The sequence below is a fragment of the Oncorhynchus mykiss genome, chromosome 16, assembly GCF_013265735.2.
Source record: "Oncorhynchus mykiss isolate Arlee chromosome 16, USDA_OmykA_1.1, whole genome shotgun sequence".
NCBI classification, from domain to species: Eukaryota; Metazoa; Chordata; class Actinopteri; order Salmoniformes; family Salmonidae; genus Oncorhynchus; species Oncorhynchus mykiss.
In genome coordinates this window covers 8,271,679-8,285,196 of record NC_048580.1, presented here as the reverse complement: position 1 = coordinate 8,285,196, position 13,518 = coordinate 8,271,679, and the positions used below count along the sequence as shown (strand labels likewise).

At 41.2% G+C, this 13,518-nt stretch overlaps 1 protein-coding gene across 6 annotated transcripts in view; it reads left to right on the top strand.

Moving 5' to 3' along the window:
* Positions 1 to 13,518, top strand: part of LOC110492813 (myocardin) — a 176,551-nt gene that overhangs the window by 85,376 nt on the left and 77,657 nt on the right. For 5 of the 6 annotated variants that reach the window (XM_036946087.1, XM_036946086.1, XM_036946085.1 and 2 more), the window contains exon 3: positions 369 to 520. In XM_036946087.1, the coding sequence (XP_036801982.1) occupies positions 412 to 520 (109 nt within the window). In that variant the 5' untranslated portion in view covers positions 369 to 411. Of the gene's footprint in view, positions 1 to 332; positions 521 to 13,518 lie in introns of those variants that run through there. The other variant, XM_021567295.2, reaches the window with a different exon arrangement.

Here is a 13,518-nt window from a genome sequence, read left to right as displayed (position 1 = left end):
ATAATGGTTAACAACCACAGGGTTTAGAAACACATGGTCGTTGAAAATGTGAAGGCATAGATTTCTCGTTGTGTGACGTGTCTGTGGCGTATATATTTCTCGTTTTGTGATGTCAGTTGGATTTTAATTGACCAGCTGTTGTTTTTAACCTGGAGTGGACAGACGCTGAGGCAGCAACAATATCCTGCACGGTGGCCTCTGTGATATTATAATATCAGCCAATTAAGTCGTGAAAGGATGTGTCCTCTCGCTCTCTCTCTCGCTCTCTCTCTCTCACTCACTCACTCACTCACTCACTCACTCACACAGGGGAACTGACACACAGGGGAACTGATTTTGACAGGATTTGTCCTCTCTCTCTCTGACAGGATGTGATTCCCAGTAAAGTAGTCCTTCAGAGAGAAGCGCAGCATGAATGCAGTGAAAACTACTGAGCTGTCTGTCCACAGTAAGGAGAACAGGCAAAGTCCTGGACACCTAAAGACTAAAGAGGACAATGAGGACCCCCAAGACAAGAAGGGTGAGTTTTAACACTATCAGTTATAATTCAAATGAAATGAAAACATATAAACAGGAATAACATTTTCTAAGTATTATGCAAAAAGCTTGCCATAGTACAAGGTCGCTGATTTGAATCCTGATCCTAGGTATTATCTTAAATTTGCTAGGTTTAGCTGGCTAAAGACCAATTCAACTTAGACGTTGACAATACTAATAATAGTGATCAGCAGATTGATGGGATTGGCTGAATAAATCACACGTGATAACAAATCATATGAAGATTCCCGTCAATCCAAGAATAAAAATAATTCATCTTATTTTCTTCCGCAACTTCGAAATTCCATACAGGCCTTCTGAAAGAAAGTGAATAATAATTTCTGCCATGGATTCAATTGAGCTTGTTTTTGTCACTGGCCTACACACAATATCCCATAATGTCAAAGTGGAATTATATTTTTAATTAATAAAAAAGGAAAAGCTTAAATGTCTTGAATCAATAAGTATTTAACACCTCTGTCATAGCAAGTCTAAATAAGTTCAGGAGAACAAATGTGTTTGACAAGTCGCATAATAGGTTGCATGGACTCACTCTGTGTGCAATAAGAATGCTAAACATGATTTTTGAATGACTACCTCATCTCTGTACCCCACACATACAATTTATCTGTAAGGTCCCTCAGTCGAGCAGTGAAATTTAAACACAGATTCAACCACAAAGACCAGGGAGGTTTTCCAAAGCTTTGCAAAGAATGGCATCTATTGGTAGATGGGTAAAATAAAACAGACATTGAATATCCCTTTGAGCATGGTGAAGTTTTTAATTACACTACGGATGGTGTATCAATACACCCAGTCACTACGGACATCTAGGCATCCTTGCTAACTCAGTTGCTGGAGAGGAAAGAAACCGCTCAGGGATTTCACCATAAGGCGAATGGTGACTTTAAAACAGGCAAAGAGTTTAATGGCTGTGATAGGAGAAAACTGGGATCAACACTGTAGTTTCTCCACAATACCAACCTAAATGACAGAGTGAAAAGAAGGAATCCTGTACAGAATAAAATAGTCCAAAACATGCATCATTTGCAATAAGGCACTACATTAAATCTGCCAAAAATGTGGCAAAGAAATGATCTTTATGTTCTGAATACAAAGTGTTATGTTTGGGGCAAATCCAACACAACACATTACTGAGTACCACTCTCCATATTTTCTAGCATAGTGGAGGCTGCATCTTATTATGGGTATGCTTGTCATCGGCAAGGACTGGGGAGTTTTTCAGGATAAAATAAACAGAATAGATCTACAGTAATCACAGGCAAAATCCTAGAGGAAAACCTGCGACAGTCTGCTCTCCAACAGACACCGGGAGACAAACTCACCTTTCAGCAGGACAATAACCTAAAACACAAGGCCAAATCTGCACTGGAGAGTTTCTTACCAAGATGAGAACGTTTCTGAGTGGCCCAGTTACCCTTTTGACTTACATTTGTTAAATCTATGGCAAGTCTTGAAAATGGCTGTCTAGCAATGATCAATAACCAACTTGACTGAGCTTGAAGAATTTTAAAAAGAATAATCTGCAAATATCTTACAATCCGGGTGTGGAAAGCTCACCCAGAAAGACTTGCTGTCATCACTGCCAATGGTGAATGTAACGTATTTACTCAGGGGGTGTGAATATTTTCTGCAAAAATTTCTTAAAACATATTTTCACTTTTTCATTTAGGTATTTTGTGTAGATGGGTGAGAATTTTTTTTATTTGATCAATTTAATTCAGGCTGTAACAAAATCAGGAATAAGTCAAGGGGTATGAGTACTTTCTGAAGGCACTGTACCAGGCAAATAGGTAAGTATGTTCCTCCCTGCGCCAGATAAAACCTGATGATTAATCTGTGTTGAAATATCTGTACGCTCTGCTTTTTAACTTCACAGCCCTAATCAAACCAGTTTAAATGCCACTGGCATCACAAGGGTCTGAAGATGAATTCCAGTGATATAAGCATGTATTTTTAGAATGATGTATCCCCCTGGACTCCCTGCGAAACGAACGAACGGGACGGTGAGAGAAATACAGCCGTTTCCTACTTCAGTCCTCCTGAAGCCTTCTCCTCTCCTCTCCTCTCCTCTCCTCTCCTCTCCTCTCCTCTCCTCTCCTCCTCACTGCTTTTCCATTATGTCATGTGTGGTGGTAGTCTGAGATTAATGGAAGAGGCGGACAAACAAACTGGAATCTCCTCAACTTTAGCCAATCATTTTTTTTCCTTCTCCTCGCTCGTTCTTCTCCTCTCTTCTCCTTCTCATTCTCCTCTCTTCTTCTCCTCTCTCCTTCTCCTCTCTTCTCCTTCTCATTCTCCTCTCTTCTTCTCCTCTCTCCTTCTCCTTCTTCTTTCATATCAGGCCCGGGATAGAGAGGGAGACCGAGACGGAGAGAACTAAATAAAACAGTAAAATGCGTCAGAATCTTGTCCATGTCTCCTGGTTCTCTTGCCAAAGACTAGATGACAGAGTCCGAATGTAATGTAAAGATAAGTCTGATTCGGTCATAGCAGCCTTTTTTAATTTACTCAAGTTTATAATGGTGATGCGAGAATCCCCATATCTTATTTCTTAAGCTCGTTGTAAATAAAGATTTTGTAAACGTCTGCAGGCCAAAAAACCATTCTGCTGTGTGCGTCTGTGTGTTAACATGAACACAGCAGCGTCTCAGACTTGGCCCCTATCCAGAGAGTCGTAGTTGGCATGTTGTCATGAGGACTGCACTGTTCTCTCTCAGGATGGTGGAGTAAATAAATTATCCTCACATGTGATTCTAGTAGTTGTATTAACCTTGTAACTCCTAAATGCACATCACATATGACCACCCTAAGTGGAAAAGCATAACCTGACAAAAACTTGTTTTAATCAGTAAAACTATGGTGAAGGGGGGACTTTTAATCTAGACTTTGGTATTGTTAAAAAAACGAACAAAGTTGTAGATGTTTAAAATGCAACATTCCTCATTTCGAAGAAACTTCACACATTTATTCAGAGGGGCAAAAAAGTATTTAGTCAGCCACCAATTGTGCACGTTCTCCCACTTAAAAAGATGAGAGAGGCCTGTAATTTTCATCATAGGTACACTTCAACTATGACAGACAAAATGAGAAGAAAAAAATCCAGAAAATCACATTGTAGGATTTTTTATTAATTTATTTGCAAATTATGGTGGAAAATAAGTATTTGGTCACCTACAAACTGTTTAAGCAAGATTTCTGGCTCTCACAGACCTGTAACTTCTTCTTTAAGAGGCTGCTCTGTCCTCCACTCGTTACCTGTATTAATGGCACCTGTTTGAACTTGTTATCAGTATAAAAGACACCTGTCCACAACCTCAAACAGTCACACTCCAAACTCCACTATGGCCAAGACCAAAGAGCTGTCAAAGGACACCAGAAACAAAATTGTAGACCTGCACCAGGCTGGGAATACTGAATCTGCAATAGGTACGCAGCTTGGTTTGAAGAAATCAACTGTGGGAGCAATTATTAGGAAATGGATAATCTCCCTCGATCTGGGGCTCCACGCAAGATCTCACCCCATGGGGTCAAAATGATCAAAAGAACGGTGAGCAAAAATCCCAGAACCACATGGGGGGACCTAGTGAATGACCTGCAGAGAGCTGGGACCAAAGTAACAAAGCCTACCATCAGTAACACACTACGCCGCCAGGGACTCAAATCCTGCAGTGCCAGACGTGTCCCTCTGCTTAAGCCAGTACATGTCCAGGTCTGTCTGAAGTTTGCTAGAGAGCATTTGAATGATCCAGAAGAAGATTTGGAGAATGTCATATAGTCAGATCAAACCAAAATATAACTTTTTGGTAAAAACTCAACTCGTCATGTTTGGAGGACAAAGAATGCTGAGTTGCATCCAAAGAACACCATACCTACTGTGAAGCATGGGGGTGTAAACATCATGCTTTGGGGCTGCAAAGGGACCAGGACGACTGATCCGTGTAAAGGAAAGAATGAATGGGGCCATGTATCGTGACATTTTGATTAAAAACCTCTTCCATCAGCAAGGGCATTGAAGATGAAACGTGGCTGGGTCTTTCAGCATGACAATGATTCCAAACACACTGCCCGGGCAACAAAGGAGTGGCTTTGTAAGAAACATTTCAAGGTCCTGGAGTGGCCTAGCCAGTCTCCAGATCTCAACCCCATAGAACATCTTTGGAGGGAGTTGAAAGTCCGTGTTGCCCAGCAACAGCCCCAAAACATCACTGCTCTAGAGGAGATCTGCATTGAGGAATGGGCCAAAATACCAGCAACAGTGTGTGAATACCTTGTGAAGACTTGCAGAAAACGTTTGTCATCGGTCATTGCCAACAAAGGGTATATAACAAAGTATTGAGATAAACTTTTGTTATTGACCAAATACTTATTTTCCACCATAATTTGCAAATAAATTCATTAAAAATCCTACAATGTGATTTTTCTGGATTTTTTTTCCCTCATACAGGCCTCTCTCATCTTTTTAAGTAGGAGAACTTGCACAATTGGTGGCTGACTAAATTATTTTTATCCCCACTGTACTTAAAAATACTTTCATTTGTATCTTGTTTAGATGGTTAGACATGAAAAGAGGGCTAGATCCCTTCTTCATGTCAAGTCTGTCAAGGTGTTGAGGGAGTCCACAGGATGGCATCGTTCACACACGTTTGGCATTAGATGCCTATACTCTCCCATTGTAGCTCATAGGACAACTTTCACTGCAATGACAGAATACTGCAAACTGCCTCCTCCACTAGTTAGCATAGGATGACGTGATTCAGTCACAGGACTGTATGGGTGCACCTCCATTGTCTTAAATGGTTTCCACTCTTTGTCTCATGTCCTTAATCCTGCACTGACATAAAATAGCTGGACAACGAGTCTAATGCCTCCAGATGCATTGCTTCCAGATCAATGCAGATGATGGAAATGAAGTCGATTACAGTATGGAGATACAAGTCAGCTTTTTCCTATAACCACTTAAAGGGGCTATCTGTGATTGTTACATCCATTTTTAATGGATTTTTAATCCATTAAAAAAAAGAAAAAAAAGAAAATAACTTATAAATACATCATAGTGTTAGTTCAACTGTTGTACCCGATCAGAAGCAAAATATAGACTTGTTTTACTCCAATAGACTCAAACCATGGCTAGCCAGTCCTTGCATTCATAGCTCTATCTATGAAGTTGAGAGAGGTGCCATTTCTCCAGCCAAATATTCCACAGCTGTTTGTTTACCAAGAACGGCTTTGTTGTTGTTTGAATGGCATCATATGAATTTATCAAGAGCAGGTTGATTCAAATGATCGATTACTCCCGTCATGTGAGACTTGAAACAATTCAACCAAGAACTGACTTCCTGATATTCAGATTGAACTGTCCATTAGTGATATCCTTTTATATAAAGGAGAGGTATTTACAGACTACAAGCCTCATACCCTTGCAAACAAGTCTCACTGGCCCCACATCAAAGATCTTGATTGGGTAGCGTTCCGGTTACCGATTTGTAAGGGGGTTCAGTCCGAGTGTAATTCTTCACAGGGTTTTCATGTGAAAACATGCAGCTTTACCTGATAGAAATCTGGGAAATACTACATTAATTTGGCCAAACGAGGGAGAAGGAGAGGATGAGGAGGAGGGAAAAGGTTGTTTGGCACGGGTGGGTTCTCCCGACACCTGCAGCGGAGAACCGTATTGTTCCAATCTGTTCCTTGGCGTGCTGCACGTTCACCTCCCTGAATGCCTTGCTTTCATGTGAATTCCATGGTGATTTGGAGGAGGATGATTGGTCCACGGACTGAATATTACACCCATCTGGACCAATAAAGCGAGGGGAGAAGATCACTTGATCACTGCGGTAATTGGGATCTTGGGTTGGGGTCAACTAAGTGCACCCACCCACTGTTCTAATACTGTAGTAGATAAAAATGTAATGAATTTTAATTTATTTGGGGTAACAGACATATATATATATATATATATATATATATATATATATATATATATATATATATATATATATATATATATATATATATATATATATCTATATATACTACAAAATGTACAATGTGGACCCAGAGGATATCACTTAAACGTATTAATTAACACGCTTGTTTCCCAAGTGGTCCTCGATGGTAAAAAATAATAACACAAATAATGACGAAAAGACAAAATTACAAACGAGGAGTGATTGATGAAATGTCAATGGATATAGAGAGGAATGTACAGATTCACCAATACGCATCGGTCTCCGATTTAAAATCTGTCTGCGGACCCCAATCTGATCCAAATGTAGCATGCATCGGTCAGAAAATCGATTCAAACCTAATGAATCGAGGTTCACATTTTTTTTAGGGGGTCATGTTACATTATTTCTACCTTCTGAAAGTAGGCGACCTATCATCTTTTGTGACCACTGATTTCGTCTGCTCCTTCAGTGTCAAACTGCTTGTTACAGTGTTCACAGTCATTGATCTACAAGTTATTTTTTTCAGACCGAACAACCCCGGGGCAATACCAGTAGCATAGTTAAACTGCGCCCTGACCAACGCGAGATAGGTGGCCTGTTCCTGAAATTTGATCGGCACCTTCAGCATACTAATGATGAAATGGCTTGCCTGATATTAGGATTTGTTAGTTGACTGACAGACTATGTCATTTGCTAGGTTATTGTTCAATAATTTTGCACGCCGAATTTTTCAGTTTTTGATTTGTTAAAAAAGTTTGAAATATCCAATAAATGTCGTTCCACGTCATGATTGTGTCCCACTTGTTATTGATTCTTCACAAAAAAATACAGTTTTATATCTTTATGTTTAAAGCCTGAAATGTGGCAAAAGGTCGCAAAGTTCAAGGGGGCCGAATACTTTTGCAAGGCACTGTATTTTCATTGCCTATGTTATAGAAAATTTGTAAACAATACATATTTATACATTACTAGCTCAAACACTTAATCTGCATGAAGGACAAGTTATTAGGGTGATGGTGATTTCAGAACCAAAGTGGGGGGATGAAAACATATGCTACATTGACCCCCTAATCTGTTAGTGGTAGTGGGGTGGTAGATGCCTTAGTCTCCTTTATGGCCCTAATCTGGTAGTGGCAGTGGGGTGGTAGATGCCTTAGTCTCCTTTATGGCCCTAATCTGGTAGTGGCAGTGGGGTGGTAGATGCCTAGTCTCCTTTATGGTCCTAATCTCTTAGTGGTAGTGGGGTGGTAGATGCCTAGTCTCCTTTATGGCCCTAATCTGGTAGTGACAGTGGGGTGGTAGATACCTTGCCTTTCTTATGGCTCAGATTAGGTGCCTACATAGTACATACACCATAGACATACATAATTCACACATACAGAAGTAATCTCAGACAGATCCAGCTCAGAGAGACCCAGCTCATGAGCTCCATCAGTAGCTGATTATAATTTAGAATGGAAAATGAATGTGTTTATGCAACAAATGTTAGTGCATCGTATAGCATCAAACCGAATTGCATCGATTTGTTCTCTAATCAAACCCAATCGCATCGATTCGTTCTCTAATCAAACCGAATCGCATCGATTCGTTCTCTAATCAAACCCAATCGCATCGATTCGTTCTCTAATCAAACCCAATCGCATCGCATCGTTCTCTAATCAAACCGAATCGCAACGATTCGTTCTCTAATCAAACCGAATCGCATCGATTCGTTCTCTAATCAAACCGAATCGCATCGATTCGTTCTCTAATCAAACCAAATCGTACTGAATCATTTCAAACTAAAACGTATGGTTCCTGTATCGGAGCCCATGTATCTACATACATATCGAGGCGTCTTGAAAAGGAAAGATGCACATCTCCAGTACTACAGCCGTGGACGAAAGTTTTGAGAATGACACAAATATGAATTTCCCCAAAGTTTGCTGCTTCAGTGTCTTTAGATATTTTTGTCAGATGTTACTATGGAATACTGAAGTATAATTACAACCTTTTCATAAGTGTCAAAGGCTTTTATTGACAATTACATGAAGTTGATGCAAAGAGTCCATATTTGCAGTGTTGACCCTTCTTTTTCAAGACCTCTGCAATCCGCCCTGGCATGCTGTCAATTAACTTCTGGGCCACATCATGACTAATGGCAGCCCATTCTTGCATAATTAATGCTTGGAGTTTGTCAGAAGTTGTGGGTTTTTGTTTGTCCACCCACCTCTTGAGGATTGTTCTCAATGGGATTAAGGTCTGGGGAGTTTCCTGGCCATGGACCCAAAATATTGATGTTTTGTTCCCCAAGCCACTTAGTTATGACTTTTGCCTTATGGCAAGGTGCTCCATCATGCTGGAAAAGGCATTGTTCATCACCAAAATGTTCCTGGATGGTTGGGAGAAGTTGCTCTCGGAGGATGTGTTGGTACCATTCTTAATTCATGGCTGTGTTCTTAGGCAAAATTGTGAGTGAGCCCACTGCCTTGGCTGAGAAGCAACCCCACACATGAATGGTCTCAGGATGCTTTCCTGTTGGCATGACACAGGGCTGATGGTAGCGCAAACCTTGTCTTCTCCGGACAAACTTTTTTCTGGATGCCCCAAACAATCGGAAAGGGGATTAATCTGTGAAAATGACTTTACCCGAGTCCTCAGCACTCCAATCCCTGTACCTTTTGCAGAATATCAGTCTGTCCCTGATGTTTTTCCTGGAGAGAAGTGGCTTCTTTGCTGCCCTTCTTGACACCAGGCCAAAAGTCTTTGCCTCACTGTGCGTGCAGATGTACTCACACCTGCCTGCTGCCATTCCTGAGCAAGCTCTGTACTGGTGGTTCCCCGGTACCGCAGCTGAATCAAATTTAGGAGACGATCCTGGCGCTTGCTGGACTTTCTTGGGCGCCCTGAAGTAGAGGTCGACCCCGAGCTGACAAGATGAAAATCTGTCGTTCTGCCCCTGAACGAGGCAGTTAACCCACCGTTCCTAGGCCGTCATTGAAAATAAGAATGTGTTCTTAAAGGGGTGCACATTGTTGTTTTTGCCTTATCACTACAAAGCTGTTTCAAATGATCGTCATCCTGCTATCCTTGATCCTGCTATTGTCACATGCTACACATGCACATGTATCTATCTATCCAATGTTATCATGATTTGTTATAAGGGCTATTATACTTATATTATACAGGAAGAATTATTAAAGAGATGCTTTACATTGAAATACAGATAGTGCTACACTGGCTTTCTGCAAGGGCTGATTTCAAGGTTTTACCTCTACCCGGGATGGGTAGTTCCAAGATTAACGGACTTGCCTAGTTAAATAAAGATATACAAATATAAAAAAATCGTCATTTCCGATTGTTATGAAAACTTGAAATTGTCCCTAATTAATCGGCCATTCCGATTAATCGGTCGACCTCTACCCTGAAGCCTTCTTCACAACAATTGAACCACTCTCCTTGAAGTTCTTGATGATCCGATAAATGGTTGATTTAGGTGCAATCTTACTGGCAGCAATATCCTTGACTGTGAAACCCTTTTTGTGCAAAGCAATGATGACGGCACGTGTTTCTTTGCAGTTAACCATGGTTGACAGAGGTAGAACAATGATTCCAAGCATCACCCCCCTTTTGAAGCTTCCAGTCTGTTATTCAAACTCAATCAGCATGACAGAGTGATCTCCAACCTTGTCCTCGTCAACACTCACACCTGTGTTAACGAGAGAATTACTGACATGATGTCAGCTGGTCCTTTTGTGGCAGGGCTGAAATGCAGTGGAAATGCTTTTTTGGGATTCAGTTCATTTTGCATGGCAAATAGGGACTTTGCAATTAATTGCAATTCATCTGATCACTCTTCATAACATTCTGGAGTATATGCAAATTGCCATCATACAAACTGAGGCAGCAGACTGAGAATTAATATTTGTGTCATTCTCAAAACTTTTGGCCACGACTGTAGATTAGAGGACTAATTTAATGAAATGTCAGTATGAGCATGTACGTTGATGTCCCCTTGATGCCATCCTATTGATGAATGGCTCTGTTTCCAGACAAATGTGTCTAACTCGTTGTAACTATAACTACTAGAGGACCGTGTGCAGCTCAGAGATCAGACGCCATGGTTACAGGGGTAATACTTCAGTGGTAATAGTAATGTTCTGTTCTAAGCATTTGTTTACTTCTTGGCAAGCGCTCTCATCTTACAAAAGTGCTCTCTACACAATTGCCAAAAGCTATATCTCAGATTTGATCGGGACTATGAGAGCGAGGAGTTAATAAAAACACACTAACAACTAGGGCCGGGCATTTTCTTTATAGGCAGCAGGTGGAATGTGTTTCCTTTGCGGTTGTTTTAAGCTCCTAATTCAACCGTGAAATTTCATTCATCATCGAACCGCCGCTCACCTCCGAACGGAGAAAGGCTTGAAGACGACGGAGGATTAGTTGACATAAATACAGCATCATTACCTTTGTTGCTAAAACAATCTGTACTACGCCAAGAGTGCTGCCTGCATGTTGACTGGACATCGATAGTTGACTTTTTGAAGTAAGTTTGGAAGTATTCGGCTTCCCCCTTCGCCAAGCCAATGCTCACCTTGCTGGAATGTACAGTTGAAACTGGTTAGAGAGAGAGAGAGAGAGACATTCATAATTGACACTGAGGACACATACTATGGTTCACTCTGAATGTACCCTTAAGTGGATGAGGTGGCACTGGTATTTGGTGCTGCTTCTGCCCTCAGTCTCCAACAGCTTAATAACAAGATGAGAGTCCCTGTGATGGACCAGCTGCTCTTCTGCCACTCACAGCTCTGGTGGAGAGAGTCATTCCATGGCCTTATGACATTCCACTCCATTGTATCGCGTGTTCTAAGAGATGGGCCAGCTATACTGTACTTCTGAAACATGGTCTCATTGGCTGGACTGAAACTGTGATGAACTGTCATATGTTCAGTCATCAATCCAGTACAAACGATTAATAGTATTGTGTGATACCACATGCTCTAATTCAGCAAAGCAGATATATTGGAGGTATACAGTATATTTGTCTGTATGAATGCATGTCTAAACTAATGATTGACTCTCTGACCAGACGTAGAACCTAAATTCAGAGAAAATGAAGACATAATTGAACGTTTTTACTCCTCTATGCCTTTGCCAACAGGGAAGCAGAAATAAGATGGGAGTACTGTGGGTTGATCTTTAGTGGTTTGATAAAGTAGGAAAGCATGGATGAATATGAGTGAATTAGAAGAGGGATGGTTGCCTACAAAACATCCATCACTACAGACAGATCTATTAACTTCATTAAAGAAGCTTAAAGGTTTCCTGGAATTAATGTTCACTTTGGTCAGACAGACAGACAGACAGACAGACAGACAGACAGACAGACAGACAGACAGACAGACAGACAGACAGACAGACAGACAGACAGACAGACAGACAGACAGACAGACAGACAGACAGACAGACAGACAGACAGACAGACAGACAGACAGACAGACAGACAGACAGACAGACAGACAGACAGACAGACAGACAGACAGACAGACAGACAGACAGACAGACAGACAGACAGACAGACAGACAGACAGACAGACAGACAGACAGACAGACAGACAGACAGACAGACAGACAGACAGACAGACAGACAGACAGACAGACAGACAGACAGACAGACAGACAGACAGACAGACAGACAGACAGACAGACAGACAGACAGACAGACAGACAGACAGACAGACAGACAGACAGACAGACAGACAGACAGACAGACAGACAGACAGACAGACAGACAGACAGACAGACAGACAGACAGACAGACAGACAGACAGACAGACAGACAGACAGACAGACAGACAGACAGACAGACAGACAGACAACTTTACCCACTCTAAGTACGCAGACCTATTATAGTATAGTCTCTGAGGTATCAGTAAGATGCGATATGATTCTGGTACGTAAATAATGACATTGATCTAATCCAAGCCATAATTATTCATTCATCAGCTGTTCGCCAGGAAGAATAAAAAAATATAAAAAAAAACCTGTCAGAAATGTAAATCTTTCTCCCCTCGCCTTGAGCTCTGCAGGAGAGCTCATCCATTTCAGTGTATTCTATTATCAGATGTGTAACAAAATGCTCAGAAACAGCTCTCGCACGTGGTGGTGAAGACGGCCCCTAGCGCTGTCAAACCCGAGGGCAGCAGAGGTAAACGGACAGTTTCTTTTTCCAGGTGTTGTATTATGGATACAAGAGCTTTGGATGGTGAATTTTTTTTTATCAAGGACAGAAAATCCTCTGGGTGGAAAGAAAAACAGTGTACAGCTTTGATTCAGCTGACAGGAGAGGAGGAAGGAACGAGAGAGACCTCATAAGAGAGAAAGATATAGACCGCATTCTGTATTCTCAGTTATTGATAATATCTGTGGCATTTAAGTGAATGGATAAAGGCATGTATGAGGAAGTTGATTAAATCGTTTGATCTGTTTTGGATGTAGGGGCTCCATTCTTCACTGTTTTCCTGAGATGGTGTAATGACAGAGATGGTGTAACGATAGAGAGGCTAAAACGGAAGCTACATATAGAACAACAGGAGAATATAGACATCATGGTGGCACCAGCTATAACAGACTATTTAATAAAGGGTAAAGAGAGATGGAGCTGGGTTGCATGCAAGGTGAAATCATTCTCAGTAACATTCCTCCCTCTCCGCTCCCCACTCCCAAACCATCCTCATGTGTTGCAAATGAAAGAAGAAAAACTCATTTTAGGGTATTACTAGTCAGAAACCCAGGTATGTATTAGTCAAAATAGGGGGGGGAAGTTAGAACCATATGTTCATTTGAATGGGGAAGCACATGGTCGTGATTATAGACATGCTGTGGATGATAGGAGTGCACACAGAACCCTGGCCCAAAGACTGTCCCGTTTCCAGGACAACGATGAGTAAATCAAAACAATTATAGGATATAAAGAACTCATGTCAACAAGCAGGCCTACAAACACAAAGTGGCGTCGCCAGGT